The 25,285-nt window shown below is 41.0% G+C and overlaps 1 protein-coding gene across 2 annotated transcripts in view; it reads right to left on the reverse strand.

Annotated features, from left to right (window-relative positions):
* Window positions 1–707: 707 nt before the first annotated feature.
* The window catches only part of LOC135701526 (EGFR adapter protein-like), a 194,459-nt gene continuing 169,881 nt past the window's right edge, over window positions 708–25,285 (reverse strand). For both annotated transcript variants that reach the window (XM_065222349.1, XM_065222357.1), the window contains exons 3-5: window positions 10,969–11,958; window positions 1,603–2,145; window positions 708–1,444 (exon numbers count right to left, since the gene is read on the reverse strand). In XM_065222349.1, the coding sequence (XP_065078421.1) occupies window positions 1,253–1,444; window positions 1,603–2,145; window positions 10,969–11,259 (1,026 nt within the window). In that variant the 5' untranslated portion in view covers window positions 11,260–11,958 and the 3' untranslated portion in view covers window positions 708–1,252. The remainder of the gene's footprint in view (window positions 1,445–1,602; window positions 2,146–10,968; window positions 11,959–25,285) is intronic.

The raw sequence follows: 25,285 nt of genomic DNA on the forward strand, positions 1-25,285 counted from the left end.
CATAGTGCAGCGTCTATGGATCTAAGATTGAGCCCATCGCTAAAAATCTACTTTTAATCAATTTTATCTAGATGATATTCTAGATAATAGATATTTGATATTTTGGGCCGTTATTGAAAATTTAGTCTCTATTCCTGCATTTATGTATGGGCCCTATATAAGGTTTTCATGCATATAAGGTTCTCCAAATCGTTCTAGAGTTTAGATCAAATGGTCTACTAGATCAATCACGACTGGTACAATAAATTTAGCAATGAAACACATCCACAAACACACATATAAATTTGTTATGATTTTTGCTGTTTTTTAGATGTGGCAACAACTGATATTTTACCTTTTATATCAATCAAACTAAAAGCAATTTGTAATGTTCTGTTCCCCAAATAAATAGTAAATCTGGCTAGATTTGACATTCTCGTCTACTCGGGCAGTGATTACGGTAAACGATAATATCAAATAACGAACTCCTTCTCCAACCGAATCTGAAATCGATAGAAATTCTTTTCTCTAAATGCAATCAAATTTCCATTAACCCCAGATCAATTGCAATCCCCATCCCGGACATGAATGCTCAATACCTACCGTTTTGCCATCGGGTCGTTGTCGAAATGGCATCTCAATTCCAACTCCTCCCATTTCCTGTAACGGTGATTTGCAACACAACGTAAAACTGCCAACCGAAGTCAGCAAATGAAACTCAGATTGGATTTAACTTCAAAAGTCATTTATTTCCGATTCCTAATTTCGCATCTCACTGTACGACCACTGACTGTGGCACCGTCCCGTTACGTAAATACGTTGTATCGTAATCGCTCAGATCCTTCGCAACTATTTTCCCGATTATGAAATGACTTTTCACATATACCTGTATATAACACTATATCACAATATCAAACGATTACAGTTTAATGCTTTTTTCTGCCGGTATAAGGTATTGATTTTTGATTGTAAACATGTGCGACACATTTTGACTTCGGCTTCTATGTTTCTTTATGTCTTCCAGTCAAAAATGCCACCCAGCGACAGCTACTCCAAGTAAAATTAATTCAACACCCTGTCGCAACGTCGACTCTCGATGAGTCTCGCATGCTCGATAGAAGGGCTATTTACAAACTCATCAAAAAGTTTACCTGTCGTCTGGTAAAACATTCACTCTGTCGGTTCTGCTTCCCATCATCATCCGACGGGGAAACAAACTATCGTGACGAGCAGCAAGCTCTACTTCTCGCTAGCAGCAGCTGGTGACAAGCTATCATAGGTCCAGATCGGAGAACAGCTTGGAGAACTCGTGCAGGGTGCTGTAGCTGTCGTAGTCGTCGACGCGTTTGCACTTGATTGGGATGTTTTGGGGTCGGGGCAGCGACAACGGAACCGGAAGCATTTCCGGCATCACCGAGTGGTGCGTTATCAGCGCTCGTAGCGAGGAGAATTCCTTTGTGAAGCCCTGCAACGAAGAAGGAATTGAGGGAGAGAAATTTCCATTATCAAGGTGTATCATGTCTCAATGGTGCTGTAATTTTTATCTGGTGTGGGGGGAAAAATATCACGCTAATTACGGTAGGTTTGCTTGATTTAAGGCAAAATAAATTCTAACAAACTCACTTTTATTTTATACCCTCGTTCCGTTTTCAGTATCAAATAGTGAACCACCTTCGGTCCCGGTGGAGGAACGCGCAACGATAGTGCAAAGCAGCCCTGTTTCGTGGTGCTCCGCCGTACCAGAAATGCGCCGGGAGCCCGTTGGGTAAGCACCTCCAGTGAAATTTCCCGTGGAAGCCCGGCCTGAAACCAGGACGCACTGTCCAAGTCGTTGTCCTCGATGCTGTTCAGGCTGTCCGTACGCTTGATGTTCGGTACGAACCGTTTCGGACTCGAGTTGGCACTGTTAGTCTTGCGTATTAGGAGATTACGCCGAAATTCGTACTCCACGTTCGGGTGCAACGGTGGAGCCGGATGGTGGCTGCTGGTGAACGACTGTTTGCACGAGTCACCAAATTTGCTCGATACGATTTGATCCAGACTGTAAATATCCTCGCCCAGGATGTCGTTGAGCTTTTTCTGCGGCGACGTTGGCGATGATTTATGGTACATCAGCGGTAGGCTTTCCTCGGTCGACCGCAGGAAGCCCATGGCGAAGCGTTTAATCTGTTTTGAGAAAGGATGGAAAGCATAAACAGCATTTGAGTTATTCTGAAAGCAACTGTGAACATTATTTAACATTAAAACAAACAGTTAACACATTTTTTTGGCATTCCGATTCTACTCTCTTGTTAATGGGGAAGGTGGCATAATTTTATGTTTCGCACATCCAGATTAAGGCAGTTCTAGTAGGATTTGCGAGGGCTTTCAGTAGCAATTCCCTTGCAGTCGGTGCAGTATCCACAGACTGCTGATGCTGAATCCAGGGAATCAAAACCCGTGACACTACTGCGGGGTCTTAATGTTTTCTGTGTCTCTTTTTAGTAGTAGGGTTTTAAGATAGAATACCGAATAGCACCACATGCACAATTAGCATGAGCAGTGTGCATAGAAGTATGCTTGAGATATTAGACTGGACCGAAAAATAAAAATTCTAATTTGCATTTTGGATGGAGATGTTGATTCAAATACATGCAAAAATTACACCCCATAAAAATGGTTTCTTATTCTCGATTTGATGAGAACTTGTAATTCAAACAATGAATATCAACTTGGTTAAACATCTTGCGAGCTTGGAAAACCCTTAAATAAACATTAAAAGCGGAAGCCCGTGTTACGTCAAAAACAACTGAAACTTGCAGAGAGTGGTTTTCTTACCTAACGACACGAGTCTAGGTGTTGATCAGTGGAATTTGTTTTTATGATGCAATCTAGTAGATATGTTGCAAAAGTAGCATGTAGCGTGTAGACGAACAAAACACATATAGAGTAAGTGAGTCAGTTTTGACACTAGTTATCAATGATTTTTGATTTTCACATTTTATAAAATATAAACCCTCATGTTGGACCGCAACTGATACCATGTAATTGAAGTTTAGAGCATTCTGAATATTACAGTGATGTGAAATCTGTTAATTTTGCATCACAATAATCTTAATAATTGATTTTAAATCTCTAGCTCCAGTGTCAGTTTTGGCATCAGTTGTTCCTTTATTCATCGTAGAGGTGCTCCAGTTTTTTACGGTAGTGAGTATTTCAACGCTGAATTTTTCCTTAGCCATGAAATCAGGCTGATTTTGAAATAAATTTACCTCATAAGTATATAGAACATCCCCCGTAACGTGGGTAGATCACCTTTTCGTGGTACGTTACGGGATGTAAGATCTACCACCGATTCCTAGTCCTTACTACTTCAAACTAGGGGAACAGGATTTTTTAGTAATCCAAGGAACACATCTTAGTCCTTGTTACTGTTCATGCCTTGTTGATAGTGACAAGACTCGGCTTTGTCTACCGAGGATGATCTTGAAACAAGGCATAAAATGAGTTAGTTGTCTTCACCTTTGTGATTCCTAATCTTCTATCCGTTGTTCCCTAGTTCCTGACTACTTCATACTAGAGGAACAGGATTTTTCAGTAATCCAAGGAACACATCTTAGTCCTTGTTTCTTTTTATGCCTTGTTGATAGTGACAAGACTCTGCTTTGTCTACCGAGGATGATCTTGAAACAAGGCAAAAAAATGAGTTAGTTGTCTTCATCTATGTGATTCCTAATCTTCTCTTCGTTGTTCCCTAGTTTGAAGTGGTTAAGACTAGGGTTCTGATGCATGGTCATTATCGGTGTCATACCTTAATTTTGTTGCTAAGGAATTCATCTTTGACTGACAAAGGGGCGCGCCTTCGGATGGTGTTGTAACACTCCGAAGGGTATAAATAGCTGGACCTTTCAATTAGAGTCGGATCCTTGCGATAAATGCAAGAGTGGCAACTGTAAAAAAATCGAATACTTCATCATTTCTCAATAGTGATGGAGTAATACGACATGCACTAAACTAAGGACACGGGATATACTACAATAGATCAATTTACTGGTCGCAGTAGTGTTAGGTCCCGAACAAAGAAAAAAAAATATAGAACATAAGGAGAAATGGATGTAATTTAATTTGGGCCCATACATAAATTCAGCAATCGACTAAATTTTCAATAACGACTAAAAATATCCGTTAGTACCGTCCCAATGACGCGTTCATCTAGATAAAGTTGATAAATAGCAGATTTTTAGCGATGGGCCCAATCTTAGATCCATAGGCCAACATTAGAGCCCCCTAAATACAATAAATGAGTTTCAGTAAAAATCATTCCACTCCTAAAGGTTATATTGCTGTAGCTTCAACAGCCAAGGTTTTTTTTTATATGGGGTAGCACAAATTCAGAAAGTGCAGGGCACATGACATGACTTTTGAGTGAAAATCTTTAGATTGTGGAGATGGTAGCAGAAAGTTTGGACTGAATCTTACAGACGACGACCATGGTGACCTCCCTTCCGGCGATTTGAATTCAATGCTGCCAATCGAATAGTGTGTCAAGGCACGTAAAGCAGACCATGCACGACATTCAGCAGCTTGCACTTCTTAGCGACGTCCAACATAGCGGTGTAAGCCGAAGTTTCGGCGACACGACCAATGGTTTGCCTGGGATACACTTTTGAGACGTTATGACAACAAACAACTCCTCAAACGTCAACTCTTCCGAGCATTGTACGACCTTCGTTCGGTACTCAAGGAATTGGCACAGGACCTTCCAGCGTCACGTCAAGGCACTTGCAAAGTTAAGCGATCCTATCACCACTGGGACACACCACTGATGAACAAGCTTGACCCGACAACTCTGTAAGCTTTCGAGGAGAAGACAAGCAGCTAGGATACGAGGAAATGGTGGAATTCCTGTACCAGAGGATCCGCATCCTAAAGTCTGTGGCTTCCGAGATGAGTAACCGTTCTCAAATCCCGTTCGATTAAGGTGGCCGGCAATATCACTCCGAAATCAGCAGTACACACTAGAGGTGGGCAAAACAGCTCATCTGGCTGAGTGGATAAAACCCATCCAGCTCACTAAATGGAGTCGATTCTTTTGAACAGCTCTTCAGCTCACATTGAAATTATAGAAATTATGACACAAATTCAAAATCAGAAAATTAATTAGTGGTTTTAGCAACAATCAATACGAAACTAACGATTTTAAATTGGCTCACTACTTGACTAGCCTATTGGTCCCAAGCAAACGATTAACGTATCCCATTCTAGTCGAAATTCTACTACTACACAATGTTTGTTTTGATTCGCTATGAAAGTTTGACAGATAAAATGAGGGGTTAGTGGATTTTCCTATGTTTCGAGGGGTGAATCGACTAGCTTGGGACCGAAGAGAGTACAAGAGCTGAGCCAAAAAGTTGAGCACGTTACTTCGGGACCTTCTAGTCTTAGAGTTACCTCTATGGTGTTAGTGCTTAAAACTGTATAACATCGTAAGAGCTTTAAGCTGGGTTTAGACTAGGCAAGTAAAATAATCAACTCAGTTGAATTCAATTGGCTTGAAAAGTTGAGCCTGGTTGAACTTCTTTTTCAATTCAAGTGAGTTGATCAAGTCAGTTGAATGGCATGGTTTACACGTTCAATTTGCGTGAATTCAACTAACTTGATCAATTGACTTGCCCTGTCTAAACCCAGCTTTAGATAATGATGGGATGAGAGGTGAGAGCACATATGCTGGAGGAATAGCATCAGCAATAAGAGCCGGGTGCATAAATAAATTGGATAATATCAGTAGAAAATTAAGATCGTGTAGCACATGTACATATTTCTCTCTCTCCCAAACAGCCGCTTGGAAGTTTTCCGAATAAAAATTTATCATAAAAAAAAAATAGAACATATTGTTACAATACAATAAAACCTATTGAGATACTAAATTTTATTATCGAAAACAATAAAAATACAATAGAACATATTGTTATGTACAATATAATCTATAGTAAATGAGACATTTACAATAGAAAAGGGGGTTATTAGTTACCGTAACCATAACAAATCAATTTTTTCTCGAACAAATTTGATCTCATTACAATAAATTTTATTGTTTTTTCGTTGTGCAAAACTTTAATTTCATTGAATTTGTTGTAAGCCTATTGTGGTGAATATTTAATTATTTCATCAATACAATAGAATTACAATAAGATTAATTGTCAATTATAATATCGTTTGTATTTTATTGATATTTTATTGTAATGTTATGGTTATTTTTATCCGGGTTGCTTTAACCTTTGGTGCTGTCGATCAGTAGGCACATGTGTAATACGTGCGTGTTGGTGGAGTAATGAGTCCTTTTTTGAAAAGTTCCGCTATGAGTGATGGATTGAATGGTTCTTCAACTGGAACGCACTCACCAAATCACTACACCCGGGAGCGCATTCTCGATGCTTCCACGCATATTTTTCTCTACCTGGCCATCCTTAAACAATTCCTCCTCCAGCGACTCCAACCACACAACAACCAAATATCACTTTTCTTCGCTTTTGTTTTTCAAGTCACTCCGTGCACAAAAGCAATGCACATCGCAAAAACCCTAACAATAGATCATCGCCGTTCTCATCACTGCGTAAATAAACTGAAATTAAAATTTTCACTCGCGATGTCACAAATTTCTAGTCCGGGAGAAAAAATCAAACCACGCAGATAGCGCCAAATCTTCTGATGCTTGCAATTTTGCAAACATGATGAATCATGTTTTCTTTCTCGATTCTAAAACTTCTCGGAAAGCGAGAAAACCACCACTCACACACGTATAACCGTCCGGCAAATGCAGCCGAAAACTATGAAAGCTAAAGCACGCACAAAACAGAGAGCAAACTTTAGACACAACCGTATCAGAAGGGGTTCGAAACTCATCTCCCTGTCGCAGGAGTCGGACAGTCAGTGCAAATAAATCAATTATATGATTTGAGTATCAGCTATACTAAAGATCCGAGAGATGTCGCCCTTCAGTGGTAGGAAAATCATTTTTGAAGTGTGGAGAATATCAGAAAATCCACGATTTGTGACTAAACATGCTTTCACAGAAGGAAACAAATAAACGAGTGTTTACCTTATCACCATAGTAAATGTACTCGTGTATTTTTTGTGCATCTACAACTGCCCATAAAGACGGTAATGAATAAAAACTGAAAATTTTCATGCATTTCCATGCATTTCGGCGCCGCCGGGATGTTCTGAGGCATAACGTCTCTGATCACGCCTTCCTTCGGAAAGGAAGTAAAACCGTTGGTCCCCGGTTCATGAGTTGATGAGTCGATATGCCTCCCTGGCGTCGGTAGCATTGGTGCTCAGCACGGAAAACAAGATCGACGGAAAATAAATGAAGGAAAAAAAAGCAGCAGACATCACTGAACTAAATCTCACAGCAATCCAGCGCTGTGGTTCAATTCTCCAATCGATAGGATCAGGTTGTGAAATCGATTCAATATCATTTGACAACTATTGGGTGATGGTGATGGTGATGGTGAAATTATTTCCCTGGTACTATATAACAGCAGGTTCTTATACATGGGTCTTCCATAATTGACCATTTTATGGTACCAATCGGACAACTCTCAGAAGAAGCGCAAGAGGCAAGACATAAAGATTGGAAAAGGTAGGTAAATACAAGCTTCATGATGCCGTAATCTAAACGGAACTATCAATTCTATACTTTCATCTCCTCATCTATCGTATAAAAATTACCGATTCAGTCTGTTATTCGAAATAGCATCTTCAACTATGTAAATTGTTGACTTTACGCAGAAGTAATACTAAACATATCAGGCATAACATTTGATAACGGCACAAAAGCATTTGTATACAAACTTTCTTAGGCCCTTTACACGCGAACCAAAGTACATAACTCTGGATGGGAGCATACCATCAATTACTGTCATTGGTCGAAAGGTACAGTAGCAGCATCAACCCCAGCCGTGTCCCCTCGAGAACGTCAAGTCGACGATGACAGGAGCACATATCGTGGTAGGGGTAAACAATAGCTGCAATTTCCAAACCTACGACTGGATGCCTTCCTTCGAATAACAACTGAAGTGCGGTAAAAATCGGTAGAACTGTTTCAAACACATCGTTGGTACTTGAGCGGTCGGCGATCATCTCTTTTTGCCAGTGGTGGCGGGGGGGGGACACCCCTCACCATCCCTCTCCAAAAGGGGGAGTTTGGTAAAGAGAGATGATAAAACCGATTTGTACCTCCCTTAAAAGTTGTCCTACCTCGCTATCTACTTTCTATATGCAATTTTCACACTGCCGTAATCTAAACGGAACTATCAATTCTATACTTTCATCTCCTCATCTATCGTATAAAAATTACCACTTCAGTCTGTTATTCGAAATAGCATCTTCAACTAAATAATTACTGGTTATGATACGATTGTATAACGCAGGATAAGACTTTTCCTTGATACATCATAGCTATCGCCTCATCCGTGATTTTGGAAGGGGAATGACCGTCATAACTGTATTTATGCAAGAAATGAGATGACGGTCAATTTATATGTCTGTTTATTTTTCCTCGGTGATATGATGGTAACACATGGCAGATGTTAGTGATATTGCGAATGAGTGAGAAAAGCAAAACAACGATATCTCACGGTTGTTGTGTCATACTGGTGAGAAGTTTTACGGAGAGAGGGTTCTCAGTTGTTTTGATTGCTAACCGTAAGAATCTCTTTTGTCAATCTAAAGGCTGACAGTACCGTGATGCAACTCAGCACTTCGTATTAGAGGATGGCCGAAGAAAATCGAAAAATCACTATCGGAGGACGCGAAAAACCTTTTGAAAAGATCTTCTTACGACAGTGAGGACGACAACGGGAACGATAACGAAAACAAAAGCAAGAACGGCAGCGATTCATGAAATAGGCAAGTTGATAAACTTCTATCATCTGTTAAATTAAAAAAAAAAATAATTGAACCCAATTGGCGTGGCGTATTTTTCACTATAACGAAGAAAATTTTTTAACACGAAACATACCTTAGCTTACATTCGCAATTGTTTGGTATCATTTTGAAGTAAATTTCTTATAGCTTCAGATGCACTATGGGTAGTTTTGCCTCTTTTAAATTACAAGTCCCATTTTGCCCCTTTTAAGTTACAAGTTCATAAAGTATGGTCAAAAAATCTACAAAAACTTCAATAACTTTTTTCTACAGATGTTGTGCAATATTGTACATTTTGTCAATGTCTACAACTTACTCCTACATGGCCACGCCGTAAAAATATAGAACAAAAAGTTATGACGAGAAAACCATTTTTGAGGGTCCGTTGAGAAGTAAAAAATATATCAATTAAGCGTCTTTCTACTAGGTATTTTCTACAACTTTGTCGAATACGCCAACTCTATATCTTGAATAGTTGAAGAAATAATTTTTTAATCTCACTTTTTAGGGGGATTAATCTTTTAACTTAAAGCTAATCTTTTAACTGGGGCCTCATAGTCTAGTCAGTAAAGCCACGGTATTACCAAGCCGGAGGCGGCGGGTTCGATTCCCGGTCTGGCCGAGGGAATCTTTCGGGTTGGAAATTTTCTCGACTTCCCTGGGCATAGAATATTGTTGTTCTTGCCACACAATATACAAATTCATGCATTGGTATTGACATCAAAAGCTCTCAATTAACAATTGTGAAAGTGCAAAAGAAGTGCAGTAACATATTGAAACACTTCTCTGAAGCATCATATGTCTAAATTCTATAATAGAGGAGCTATTAATTAGGCGCACGAAAATTACCATTTCAACCGCTGCACAGTGGTCCAGAATGCAGATTTAGGTGGAAGGATATGGTACATCAAATTTCGCATTAAATCCATCTTCTAGATACTTTTAAAATTCTTTAAGACGCACGGTTTATAGCAAAAGCTGTTGTCTGTATATCTTCTTATTAAAAAGGTATACTCAATTATAGTAAAATATATAATTAAATTCCTCTAATTGTTTTCATATTATTAAGAGCGTATGTTATGCCCCTTCAAATTCCATAAAAAACTTTTATTTTGTTTGCCCTAACCAGAGATAAAAACATTTGAGAGGGGCATATTTTTAGTAGAAAAACGTCAATAACTCTTGATTGGCAAATGGTATCGACAAGTTCTGTGCAGCAAAAATTACGCCTTCTAAAGATCTTAATGTTATTTTAAGACACCTTTGCTGAGAAATTTGAAATAAGAAAACTAGAGCAAAACAACTGTTTTTTTTTAGAGACACCCTAACTCAATTCAAGAACATAGCCCTAAATCAGTCAATTTAAAAGATACAAAAAAGTTCATATGGACAAAGTTGCTTGAAATTACCACAAATATAACTTTGCTGAAAACTGTATATCTTAATTTATTCAAACAAAACATAAAAATGAGGACCTAACTATGAGAAACAACTTTGTAGAAGAGACTTTTAGTCTATAGTTTCAATTTCAGGCTCAAAACATATCCTTCCACCTAAATCTGCATTCTGGACCACTGTGCACTGTGCATTGTCACCAGCCATAAAGTTTTAGATTGGTTTATTTTTTAACTAACTAAAGTAATATTAGATATTAATTTCAATCCACCGTTCCCAAGGCAGTCGTAAATATATTATTGATGAATATATTCACATGCTTACAATTGATTTTCTTGATAAAATGTGAATGTTGTAAGGTAGTGACGAAATTTTTTGACCCATTGTCACCCCCACTTACGGTACTTTAAATAAGCTCTCAAATTATGCAACAAACAATGTTTTTAGTTGATTAGACGAATGTTATATCGCCAAAAGAGATGTTTATAATGTAGCAAGTTTCAAAGAACAACAACTGCCGGAAAAAGAAATCAACGGATCACGAAAATCGGCCTCAAAACGACACAAAATATCATGCCTTAAATTACAGAGTAGCATTTTTCAAAAAACATTGTAAACATCAGACAACAATACAGCAAAAGAAACAATCTACTAATATTTTTCCGTTGCCTATTCCCTACTCACCAGGGTCGGTTTCTCCACAAACTTAATGCAGTTGTTCATTTCCGTGGGAGAGTTATCCTCGTCCGAAGAGGAAGACGACGGCGAAGTGAACAGCAGCAGTGGATCTGCGGTATAATTTACATTTTCATCGCATTTGTTATACTTGCGGTGTTCCAGTAAATCGTAGCTACATTTTCGCGGATGATGCTTCTTGCCGGCTTGTTGCTGCTCTTCCCCTGGTTCATCACCACCGCCGTCAACTCGACCACAACTTCCACTCAAGGTATCGTTGAAATATTCAACTTCCTGCATCTCACTTCTGCTTCGTTTTTTATTGTATTCCACAATCCCTTACAAAATCCCCTCTGGCGCGTTTTTTTTTTATCACTAACAAACGTTTTGCACTGCAAGGGCGGGAACTGACCGGACCAGTCCCGGCAGTGCTTTTCGTTCTCTGATTCACTGGGGTCGTACGATGTTCACTTCGATTTTCCTGTCGCTTTGGTTTTTCTATTATTTCAATTCACTTTTGCCGTAGGTACCCACTTCCAAAGTTTATCCACACGACCAGGGGGGATGCCTTCCGGATATGACCTCCCTCGTTTTTGTTTTCTGTACCCTCTCACCCCGCACCCGAATCCCGTTACTCTTTTATCTTCATTAATTTATTACTCACTATCATGCAAGCAAACGAAAAACCGGCCAACTGTAGTATGGGTTGGTATGGTATGTAGGTCCAGTCCAGTCTCTTTTGTTTAAAATTTATTCGTTTCTGTTATGGCCGGCGCACAACCTGCTGCTGCTGATGATGATGATCCGCGTGGATTCCCGATGGCTGGCTGGATGGTCCGAGGGATTGAGGCCGCTTTTGTTACTCATTCGTCAGGATTAAATTTAGCACTGTTCACCGGCTTCGTCGCTCGTCGTTGGTTGGTATTCATGGCAGTCAGTCAGGATCAGCTTCAATGATGATGACCAGCAGCACGGTACAATACAGAGTACGGGAGAAATCTGCAAATGGAATAAATCACAGATAGACGGATGAGAAATGGCGGAATGGCGGGTGGTGGATGTGGTTGTAGCAGAAATAGGGTCGGTGGAATGGGTTGAGATTGTAAACTCAAAATATTTTATTTCAATTTCACCGAGAGACATGCGAGTGGCCACAAAGTGGCGCCAGTTCATTTTTTTGTTTTGAAAATTCATCATGATTTTAACAGCATATATGGATTAAGTGATCAATAAAATCAATCTTCTTTTTCTCACCCCTCAGCGTACAAGGTTTTTTAATCCAGCTAACCAAGGGAAAAATTATTACACCCAATGATGTCACCTTCAGCGTTACCCCATTTGTCTCAATCTCTATCTCAATCAGCGGAACGATTTGCTCCGTCTCGCCATATTAGGTGGATAAGGCCACCGCAGACGAAGACGCTTTCTATTGGTCTCGGTTTAATCAATTTTATTACTAACGAAAGGACCATAAAAAAGAGACCATCCAGACCACACAACGTATCGTTACGACCGACCTCCCGATTCACGTCAATGGACGAATCCAGAGTAGTATAACGAGCAGTTTAGCATTCCGTCTCGGTAGATCTATACCTACGGATAAGTATGTTGCATTCGAACTTGCTAACCACGACAACGATTACGAGTATGAGGACGATGAGGACGACAACGACAAGGCAGTCAAGGATTTGTGTCCTCTTGCCAGATTTGCACATTTAACGAAGAAAGCAAATAAAGCCAAGGGAGAAAACATGGAAGACTCCGGCAGACGACTTTCCGTCTCCCGATCCGTACCCGTACTCACCCACTCACTCACTCAATTGGAGTCATTTGCAATGATCCACCATTTGGATGTTGCGCCAGTAGTCTGTTCATCGTCATGCAAAAAAAAATAAAGGAAGAAAAGGAGCTCCCAAAGAGGAGACGGAAGAAAGTGAAAGTTTCCGGAACCGAGACGGAACGGAAAACCAACAGTCACGGATCGTCGATTTGCGACCATTCGTGAAAAGTGCTCCTGTGGTAGAAGATACATTGTTATGCGCTTTAAATGTGTTTCGGTTTTTTAAGGAATGACACCTAGGTGCAACTGTATGACACAGATAGACCTGACCAATGCCAAATGGTTATAGTATTACCTGAATTATAATAGTGTGGGTCTACCAGCTATGGCCATACGTTCCTATTATTGTATGTTCTTGTTATGGCCTTTGGAATTCCCATTAGCCATAGTTGGAACAAACCATAATAGGAACATATAGCCATGGGTACATCTACCCTAATTGTTTGAATTTGCTTGACAAAGGATTCAATGATAATATTTTTTTTCTTTGGTTTGTTTTTTTCCGTCGATCTTGTTTTCCGTGCTGAGCACCAATGCTACCGACGTGCCAGGAAGGCAGCTCCCACACCTGGACCCTACCTATTGACCCATCAACTCATGAACCGGGGACCAACGGCTTTACTTCCCATCCGAAGGAAGGCGTGATCAGAGATGTTATGCCTCAGAACATCCCGGCGGCGCCGACTGGTATTGAACCCAAGCCTGCTGGGGTGAGAGGTAATCACGCTTACCACTACACATACATTTTGATTTCGGAGTTGCCGAGAAGTTGCATAGAAATGTAATTATTTTAAAAGTTCTGTTGAGCCAATGCACTGCGAATCGATATCGTTTACAAATGAAACCATTGCAGATTCAAGATGCTTTTTTACTATTTGTATGTTAACACTCCGAATACGATGCCTCCGAAAAACGTGTAACGGCAAGTTTGCAATGGTACAACTTACCCATTTCTTAATTAATTTCAAAAATTGTGGTACCTTTAGAATTTCTAGGGTTTCTAGATGATTTTGATTGCAAAAAACTTGAAAATAGAGTCGTCTACTTTTTTAAAAAGTGAAAAGAGCTGTTACACGTTTTTTTGAAAGGTGCCCTACAAGGTTTTGCAAGTGGCGCAAGATCTGTAATTTAGATTAATGGGCACAAATGTTCACAATTAGCCAGAATACAGTCATGGTTCCTATATATGGTTCCTGGAGACAACGGAATGGTCCTCAAAAAATCCGGAACATCCGTAAAAATGGTCAATCTATGATCCTGATCCTAGAGCTCTGTGGTTTTTTTGAAAACATTAGGAACTGTGATATAAAAAATATTTGGGGTCGTAACATAAACATGTACCTGGATGGCCATGGGACCGTCCTCCGGAAGATCCGAAACATCCGTAAAAGTAGTAAATCCACGATCCTGATCCTAGAGCTCCGTGGCTTTCTTGAAAACATTAGGAACTGTGATGATAGAAAGAATTTGGGGTTGTGACATAAACATGAACCTGGATGTCCATGGGACCATCCTCCAGAAGATCCGGAACATCCGTGAAAGTGGTCAATCAATGAAAATGATCCTAGAACTCCGCAGTTTTTTTTTTTTTTTCTTTTTTTTTTTTTTTTTTTTTTTTTTTATTATAGTCATTTTGACACTCTTGGGTCATTCGTGACTTGTTCGGGGGTGAGATTTGAACTCGTGACTTTGAAGTGAGAGGTATGGATGTTAACCAGTACGCCGGGGTCGCCCCCCTCCGCAGTTTTTGAAAAAAACACTAAGAACTGAGATGATAGAATGAATTTGGGGTTGTGACATAAACATGGACCTTGATGAGTATGGGACCTTCCTCCGAAAGATCCGGAACATTCGTGAGAGTGGAAAATTCACGAAACTGATCCTAGAGCTCCGTGGTTTTCTTGAAAACGTTAGGAACTGCGATCATAGAATGAATTTGGGATCGTGACATAAACATGGACCCAGATGGCCATCGAACCGTCCTCCGGAAGATCCTAAAATTCCGTAAAAGTGGGTTATGAATGAAACAGACCCTAGAGCTCCACAGTTTTTTTTTTCGAAATCACTTGGAACTGTCATATATAAATTAATTTGCGATCGTGACTTAAACATGTACCTAGAAGGCTATATGACCGTTCTCCACAAGATCTAGAACATCTTTAAAAATGGTCAATCCTTGAAACTGATTCTAGAGTTCTACGGTTCTTTCGAAAGCACTTGGAACTGCGATATAAGAAAGAATTTGGGGTCATGACATAAACATGGACCCAAATGGCCATGGGGCCATCCTCTGGTAAGTCTAGAACATCCGTAAAAGAAGTTAATCAATGAAACTGATCCTAGAGCTCCGCAGTTTTTTTTTCCAAAAACATTAGGAACTGTGATATAAGAATGAATTTGTGATCGTGACTTAAACATCTACCTAGATAGCCATGGGACCGTCGTCCGGATCATGTTTATGTTTATGTCACGATCGCAAAATCATTCTAATATCACAGTTCCTAACGTTTTCAAGAAAACCATGGAGCTCTAGGATTAGTTTCGTGAATTTTCCACTCTCACGAATGCTCCGGATCTTCCGGATGACGGTCTCATGGACATCCAGGTTCATGTTTATGTCACAAGCCCAAATTCTTTCTATCATCACAGTTCCTAATGTTTTCAAGAAAACCACGGAGCTCTAGGATCAGTTTCGTGAATTTTCCACTTTCACGAATGTTCCGGATCTTCCGGAGGACGGTCCCATGGACATCCAGGTTCATGTTTATGTCACAAGCCCAAATTTTTTCTATCATCACAGTTCCTAGTGTTTTCAAGAAAGCCACGGAGCTCTAGGATCAGGATCGTGGATTTACTACTTTTACGGATGTTCCGGATCTTCCAGAGGACGGTCCCATGGCCATCTGGGTCCATGGCCCAAATTCATTCGTATATCACAGATCCTAATGTTAAAAAAAACACGGAGCTCTAGGATCAGTTTCATGGATTGTCCACTTTTACGGATGTTCCGGATCTTCCGGAGGACGGTCCCATGGCCATCCAGGTACATGTTTATGTCACGACCCCAAATATTTTTTTATATCACAGTTCCTAATGTTTTCAAAAAAACTACAGAGCTCTAGGATCAGGATCATAGATTGACCATTTTTACGGATGTTCCGGATTTTTTGAGGACCGTTCCGTTGTCTCCAGGATCCATATATAGGAACCATGACTGTATTCTGGCTAATTGTGAACATTTGTGCCCATTAATCTAAATTACAGATCTTGCGCCACTTGCAAAACCTTGTAGGGCACCTTTCAAAAAAACGTGTAACAGCTCTTTTCGCTTTTTAAAAAGTAGACGACTCTATTTTCAAGTTTTTTGCAATCAAAATCATCTAGAAACCCTAAAAATTCTAAAGGTATCATAATTTTTGAAATTAATTAAGAAATGGGTAAGTTGTGCCATTGCAAACTTGCCGTTACACGTTTTTCGGAGGCTTCGTAGTCGGCGTAAAGTTTTTTACACACCGTATTCGGAGTGTTAATAAGCATGCAGTGTGCTTCATATGTTGGAAGAGGAAATGATGTCCAATTTAATTTACGAAGGGCGTACAATAGATATGATTTTTGTACCGATTCTAATCTTTCTTCGTGTATGATTGAAAAAGAAGACTATACAATGCTTTTTTTTCTTTGATTTGTTTTCCGTGCTGAGCACCAATGCTACCGACGCCAGGGAAGCAGCTCCCACACCTGGACCCTAACCTATCGACCCATCAGAACTCATGAACCGGGGGACCAACGGCTTTACTTCCCTTCCGATGGAAGGCGTGATCAAAGATGTTATGCCTCAGAACATCCCGGTGGCGCTGACTGGGATTGAACCTAGACCTGCTGGGGTGAGAGGCAATCACACTTACCACTACACCACCGGTGCCGCTATACAATACTTCAATATAGTGTTTTAATTGTGTATGGTTCCTGAACGTTATAACAAAAGCATGATATTTGCCCTGTCGATAAATGTATTGCAATGATCTATGAAGCCAACGGCACCAGTGGTGTAGTGGTAAGTGTGACTACCTCTCACTCTAAAGGGCCTGGTTTCAATCCCAATCGGCGTCGTCGGGAATTTCAGACGCATAAAATCTCTGATCACACCTTCCTTTGGAAGGTAAGCAAAGCCGTTGGTCCCCGGTCCATGAGTTGATAAGTCGATAGGTAGGTTCCAGGTGTGAGAGCTGCCTCTCTGCCGTCAATTCTACATAGAAGACTTTTTCACACTATATGTAGAACATGTGTACACATTCCGGAGTATATTCATGTCTTCTTCATTTCTTATTTCCAAAAGAGCTTCATGTCATCGGCATAGATTAGTATTTTTTTATTTTTTGTGAATGAAAGAAATGTTGTTGCGTATAGAATATAAAGAAGAGATCCCAAATGAGAGCCTTGGGGGACGCCTGACGTGACTGGAATTGGGCTCGATTTCTTTCCATTGAATCTAATTATTTGTTGACTGTGAGTTAAATAAGATTCAAGCCATTTCAGATGCCCTGACTCAATTCCTATTTATTGCAATTTAAATAGTAGCATTGGTATGTCAATGCAGTAGAATGTATTGCTAAAATCTGAATAGAGGGCTTTTACGTGGTTTCCATTATCTATTGCATTCAATGAATAGTCTATAAATTCAAGTAAATTTGTCGAGGTCGAACGACCTTTGAAGAAGCCGTGTTGCATGTCTTCTTCTTTTTTTATTCGCATTTCAAGCTTATTGTTTAGTGCATATCAGCTTATTGCGTGCTCTCAACTTAGTGTTCTAAATGCACTTCCTCAGTTATTGATTGAGAGCTTCTATTGGCTATACACAGTAACCAATGAGAAATAAGAAAATGTGGTACCGGAAGAGCTGGTTGTCTATATAATAGGTAGCTAACTGCGCGTTCGCATTAGTTGTGATTCACCCAACAGCAAACAACCAGGAGGCATGACTGGTCGTGGCAAGGATTTAGTAAAGGAGTCGCCAAGTGTCATCGAAAGGTTCTGCGGAATTTCCAGGAAAGAACTGAACGACAAAGTCCATAAACAATTTCTTTAGGTTGTCGTCAACTTTTTTTTGGAAAGCTATGTGAAATTCACATGGATTTCCTGCATTACATATGTGATATATTGTTTGAGTGTATCCCCTGTTTCCAAGTTTGGTTACAAGATTACAACTCTGGAGAACATTGTGTGTCGTTGTGGTCGTTGGGAGCGTGTGGTTCTGAATATGGCGATGAGTGAGGATTGGGAGGCAAATGCCACTTCGACGTCTACTTACTACTCTCTGATGACTGTGTTGGGGTTGCAGCATATGCATGTAAGTAATTGGTGGATTTGTTAATTATTTCGACGCTTTTGGACAATGCTTAACATTTACTACTTTTTCAATAGTTTCTTGTTAAACATAAACAGTCAAAAGCATTGATATCGATGCGTAAGCCGTGGAGGTGTCGGGCAAAGGTGCTTATCCTAGACAAATGGTAAGTTACAAATTCGCTGTTGTCGTTGCCGTAGGCGCCGTCGTAGTCGCTGTCGTAATCGCCGTCGTAGTCGTAGGCAGTACCGTTAGTATATTTAAAATTAACCACCAACCGCTGAAAATATGAATTATCGCGTATTTCTGTTGTTTATTACATGCCAAGTGAAATTCGAGAACGTAATTTCATTTGAATAGCTTGTTTAACCAGGTCTTAAACCATCGTCACGTCGGTCATAACTTGTTATGATTGCCTGAACCATGCGTAAAGATAAAATCGAAACATTTAACGTCGCGTGAAAGTGGATCTTAATGAAGGCCTCTTTCGTAGCTTTTAGTTTAAGGATTTCAAAGATCGTCGGTTGCAGTGGCTTAATTACTGAGCAGAGCGGTTCTAGGTCCTTTCATATTAAGAATGTATAATGTATGGTAAGATCGCTTGTTTATCGTGTATTTTGTAAAACTTTTCGTTGTCGTCGGTGCTGGGTTTGAATAGTTATAAAAACTTGAGTTACGCAATAATGTGATATGAGAGGCTCGGTGGCCTTAGAGCAACCGGTTTTGCTTACTGAGCAGAACATCATGAGTCTAATCTCAAGCCCGTCCACATTCAAGATTCGTCAATCGTTTTATTTGTTAACATGACTACATGGTAATAACAGCAACTCGATGATTAAAAAGGAGCTCGTCTGCCTAGTGGCAGTTTTTGCTTACTGAGCAGAAGATCGTGGGTTCAATCCCAAGCTCCTTCGCGTTATGTGATTGTTAGGACATCAATTCAGTTTATCGTTTACCAAAACGAACCCTGCTGCAAACCCAACCCTATTATCCAATATCCCAGTGATTCCTCGTGGAAGTGCAGAGATGTTCTCGGCTTCCATCAAAGCGAGTGTCACGTCAACACATTCCTACCCCTTCCTTTCTTGACCTGTGTTCGGGCGCGGCCTGGGCTGGTATTGCTTAGTTTGAGATCACCAGTTTTTACACATTGAGGAATTGCTAGTCCCAAGCATCGTCTATTGGTTCTTTGTGTAATTACAGCTGGTCTGGCAATAACGAGTAGCAACCGTGGGCGGTCAATCATGCTCATGCTCATGCTCAACATTACGAATAATGATTATTAATAATTGCAAAGATTGTATTCAGTACAGGCCACACCGTCAAACTAAGAATAGTACTAACCAGAGATGGTGATTTTTATTATTTTTTTTCCATAGATATAACCTTTCATCCGCCTAACGTCGTTACCCGCCACACTACCTCCTGCCATGATAAATGAATTAACGTCAAACGTCTATCAGCTATCAAATTGTGGTTTATGACGTCGTTTATACCCGTTCGGGGATTTCAGTTCGACGAGCCATCGCATGGATCTCCCTTGATCTTTTAATGTATCTATGTTTCGTGAAGTATCCACGCTCGTTATACAAAAACAAAACATGACAGGAAAAGAAAAAAGAACCCACAAAGTTGGGAGAAAATCAATCGATTCTCGTTTTCGTCCTTCCATTCCCCCACCCACCTCACCAAACAACCAGCCAACAGAAGCTCGTTCCTTACGACTCCTTCAACTGTCGCTTCCACTTAAAGTTTCATGACATCGGCGACCAAACCGAATGGCTAGAATATAAATAAAAGAACAACAACCATTGATGGACAAAGTTTGACTCTTGCCTTTCATTCTGCGCCCCAAACAGCTGCCCCCTTCCGGTGGTAGCAAAACTGGACAATATGGGGACTAGTTTTGATCCGTTCTGCAGGCTGCTTTCAAACAAGGGCAACAACAAAAGGATGTTCCGATGTTTACATTTCTTCTACCCTACGAGCTCCTGTATGCAAAACATTCGATAACAAAGTCTGCCCAAAGGGCCATTAAAGTTCATCGAATTTTCTGTCTGTCCTTTGGACGTTGTTGATCATTCAATTGAACGGGCATCGACTTGCAGATTGTTTGAAGTTGGACCATCAAAACAAACACCAACATTCTTGTTTTCGTTCGAATCGTTTACCGTTCGAACGAACACGAGACTGAAGATAAGATTTTTTGGATAATCACTTAATCTTGACGTTAGACGAAACGTTGTCCTGGAAAACTTTGACCAATGAATTATCAATCACGTAGCCTGCATCAACGAGTTTGGGCTGGGCAGCTGTCCAAGTCCAAGGCTTCCATCGAGATTATTTACTGATGTCTAGCTGGCAATGTTGCCGGCAGGGGAAACCAACTAGCAAAGAAGAGCAACCAACGTTGCAAGTTTTGCCGACCCTTCCTGTCGGGGAACTAGCACAGGATGATGGTTGGTCATCGATACCCGTCACTATCATGCGGAAACCAAGACGCGTTTGGTTGGGGACGTGCGGCAGGTCTGTATCTTGTCCTGATTTTTTTTTTATGTGACAGCCGAGAGGAGAGCCAGTCTTGTTGTTGATTTCTTTTGATGGCCAGACGTTGTAGCTCCAAAGATGATAAATGAGCTCGGGGACTTGGCTTTATGTCCTTGCGATTTTTTTTATCTATTCCATTCGTGTACGACAGGACATCAAGATTAATTGCACGAGGTTTTGCCTTTAATCTACTAATGCACTTTGCGTTGGATGTTGGAGTGCAATGCGGAAAACGAGAGAAAGACTTGCAAGAACATCAGCGGATCGTAAAACGAAGGTAATTCATCAGCAGTTTCTTCAAGTGATTCTGTCAGTGTCACTAGGGAGTGGTTACTTTCATTGGTTTGTATTTTCGTTTGTGGAAATGGATCAGTAAGGGTTTTCATTTATATTGATGAACCATTGTGAAAATCAAAATGCCTGGACATTGTAAAATCGAGATATAGTTCCTTACAAATTCATGAGCATGTTTGACGACGGTTGCGAACCTGTTATTTCCAGATCACCGGTAATTATGTACACCGTTCGAAAAAGTAGTATAAATTTCTGTTCAATATGATGCACACAAATGGAGCGTCACATATCATATAAGTTTACATTATAAATCATGTAAAGTTCTGAGACATTTCATGCAATGTAGCAAATATTGTATACAAAAACCCATCTTTGTAAATAACATTGTTTGCAAGTTGCTCGGTTGCGTGAAATGAAATACAAGTCTACGTGAATGAATGTTTACATCACAATTAAAATTCAGAATTTTATCTGTGTAGAGACCAACAGATGATGCAAGGTACTTGCATTTAATCAATGTGTAAAAGTTAGTGATCTCATACTTTACAAAAAGGACATTATTAGTGTAAATGGGTTGACTTGATTCTTACTTTGTTGGAAGAAAAGAAATTGTATGCACGGATAAAAGGGATGCGTTTGTAGCGATTTGGTAAACTAAACACATCATTTCAGTTGAAGGTAAAAATGAACGACGCTATAATGTCAAGGAGCCTGGTGTTTTTTTTTTTATCTAGTTCGTTTATTTGTAAGGCTCAATCGCGTTAACTTTACGGAGCCGATAATTCATTGTTCTTTGTTTGTAACAAAATTCACTTAATTCTATGTCTAGTAGGAGTTGGGCCGGATACTCGCGGCTTACTCGAGGTTAGAGGGGTACATTGTCGAAGGATAGGAAAAGGGGAGGAGCTTGGGAGTAGGGTATCGTTGCCTCATCAGAGCGTTGTCGCCAGTGTGAACGGTAGTGTGGTTCTAGATTCGTCTGGAGTTCGACCGGCTATGGTGACAAGTGGGCGACGATGAGGCTCATCGAGACGGGGGACAAGACAAAGAGCCTGGTGTTTAACCAAAGATATTCTGCTCATTAAGCAAAAACGGTTGCTTAGGTCAAACTTCACTCACCGATGAGTAGACATAAGTCGCCGCTCATTGTTCCAATTCCGGAAGCCCCGGAGAGTGGTCAAACTCTGATTTTATCAAAAACAACCCAAGTAACCAAAAGTTCTGATAAAAGGCTATCTGTGGCTTAATCAGCTTGGTTAAAGGTGGTCTAGAATTCTAAGCAGCCTCATTTTTAAGTCGTTATAAGAACTTGAAAGCAGCTGCTGGCGGAACTTAAACGGAACTTTTAGACAATAAATTAAAAAAAGTTTTTGTCCCCTACACCAATTCTATATTTAGTTCGCACTTTTATGAAAGTTATTTCTTAAGCCAAGTATTAATGTGTATTGATTTATCAGCATTAGTTGTAGAATTGGAGCTGTTTGAAGAATTTAACCCGGTCCTTCTGCGTGAGAGCCCCAGCACGAACCGCTACGTCATCTGAGATATATTGAAGTGAACTGTTGTTCCGCCTACTATTGGAGTTTTCAGTGCCAGCTGACTGACTTGAATACGAAACACAACCCCTTGATGAATTTTAAATTGGTGTTTGCCCGCATGGTATTCCAACATTGAGCCTGTACAAATTAAGTTATTATTTATTTAAAAAAAATGGTATTCCAACACACTTGTGGCGCAGTGGTTAGCAATTGCAGATCGCATTCCGAATACATGGGTTCGAATCCAGGAAATCACTCTTTTAATTGATAATATGTTGATGCACTGCATAAATATAAGAATTATTATTTATTCGGGCCACTGATCATTTCATATTTACGTACATTAAATTTTGTTACTAAGGCTGGAACAAATCACAAGTTTTTCTTTTGTCACTCGATGCTCGCACCTGTCGAGGGGGGGGGGAAGTAAAAAATAAACCAAAAAAAAATAAAACATTTAAAATTTGTTTTACATTATATCAAAACCGTATATTTAAAACGCTAACATTTTTTCTTAGCCTCCGCTTTAGCCTTATACTTCTTTGAACCGGTGATTTTTGACACTAATGCCACAAATGTTGACTTTATTATGTGTAACACTCGAGTTATCAACAAGACATTGTTACCGGCGGGTAACATTGTTTTCATCTGTTTAGTACACGGGATATAGCTGTATTTATATTAGGGAGATTATTTAATCGGCAACGGTCAATTTGAATTCGTTGTTGGGTGGCATAAGTGGTCAGACGATCGAACAGCTAAACGATGAGTGCAGGTGGGTGGTGGCGATATCCACTGAACTCGAAGAGAGTGTGGGCGGAAACTCTCCCTGGAGAGAGTGACGAAGCCCACGATGGAGGAGAGTGAGCAGATAACGGAGGCTGGGGAAGTTTAGAGTCAACCACCGAAGTCGCAAGACGTGCGCTCGGGTGTCGTCCAGTGAGCAGACGGCTAGTGCTTGAGAGAAATCTCGAACTGTAACCACGTGGATAGTGATAAGCCGTGCTTTTGCGGGATCACCACACCTATCGTACGATCGAACCCCGGTCATAATCCGTCCACCGACGGGCTGCCACTCAGCCGCCACCCGGCCACCGCCCGGACGTCTTCCAGCTGCTTTAAGTAACCGGCCACCGGGCCGTAACTCGGTCTTCATCCGGCCGCCAACCCGGCCGCAACTCGGTCTTCATCCGGCCGCACTCAGCCGCCTCCTCCGACCGAACCCGCCTTCATCCGGCAGTATACCCGGCCGTCGTACGAGCGTCATCCGGCTGCTACCGGTGACCATCCAGTCACTACCCGGACACTACCCGGTCGTAACTCGGTCTTCATCCGGCCGCACTCAGTCGTCCCCTCGACCGAACTCGCCTCCCTCCGGCCGCCAACCCGGCCGCAACTCGGTCTTCATCCGGCCGCACTCAGCCGCCTCCTCCGACCGAACTCGCAGGCATCCGGCAGTATACCCGGCCGTCGTACGAGCGTCATCCGGCTGCTACCGGCCTCCATCCAGTCACTACCCGGACACTACCCGGACACCACCCGGCCACCACCTGGTCGCCTACCGGACGCCATCCTACTGCCACCCGACCATCACCCGATCGCTACCCGTCACCACCAAAGCCCAGTCAGGTTTGTTTGCCATCAATAAATAAATAATTTAACCGTTGACCGTAGCGTTTGATAGGATCCTTTGTCCGAAAACTCTCCCACGCCCGTACGCCTTGAGACCCGGAACTATCAGAGGTCGTGAGTGCCCACCCCGGGAGCTGTCGTAGGCTTAGACCGGCAGCTTGGGGCTTTGGCAGGTCCTTCTCCAGGTCCTAGCGGTTCCGGGGACTAAAAGTGTCTTATATTTGGCGCCCAACGTAAATTTCCTTAGAAAGGTTCTCAGGAGGGGAAAAATATCTCCGGATATTTTTTCCTTCTGTGCGTTGGGGGAGTTTTCGAGAAACAGTAATTTCTTCTCAAATAATATCCACTCTGGTCGCATTTTTTAACAATAAATCAGTGGTTTTTTGGTTAGATTCGCGGTGGTTAAGAAAGCTAAGCCACGTGGCGAAGCCGATTGGTCATTGTTCGGTGACACGAGTGATCCATTCTCAAAGTCATCTTTGATCGCTCAGGGATTATTGCAGTTGATATCAAACAGTTCTGGGTGTGATTGGTGTTTGAATAGCCTTTAGTGATTCTTTTTGTTTCAGAGGTAGAAAGTTACTTTTGTTTTCATTTAATCAAATTTGCTAAAATGTCGCGCAGGTCCGTATCTGGACCAGATTTCGGTGCACTCTACCGCGGCATGCGTGTTGACCATCTCGACCCTGGAGAGCTCGATTATGAGCTGCTGCTCCGTAACATGGTAATCGGAGACGATGAATCACGGTGTAAACGTCGACGCAGGTTGAAACAGATCCTGAAAGACGAACGAGAGGGTCATGAATTTATGATCCACTATGACTTAGACCCAGAAATCGATTTAGGTATGTGCAGAATAATTTTTACAGAACTCCGGCAAATTCTCAGGTCCACACCTCGAGGTCAAACCGATTTTTGCAAAGCGCGTTTATTGCATCTGGGTCACCGATTGGCGGTGATTAAAAATCATGCAGCTGGTGAGCTAAAAACACAGAGCAACGAAGAATTTTGTAAAACCCTACAGTTGTTTTCGGAATATTTTTGGGCAGAGGATAACTTCTTTTCCACAGCTGGGGAAACTGATTCTGAAGCGGGTGGATTATTAGATGAAGCGGAAGGAGGGATTCCGGT

Source organism: Ochlerotatus camptorhynchus, unplaced genomic scaffold (assembly GCF_037179485.1).
Source record: "Ochlerotatus camptorhynchus isolate MF236.1 unplaced genomic scaffold, CSIRO-AGI_Acam_v1.1 ptg000014l, whole genome shotgun sequence".
Lineage (NCBI taxonomy): Eukaryota > Metazoa > Arthropoda > Insecta > Diptera > Culicidae > Ochlerotatus > Ochlerotatus camptorhynchus.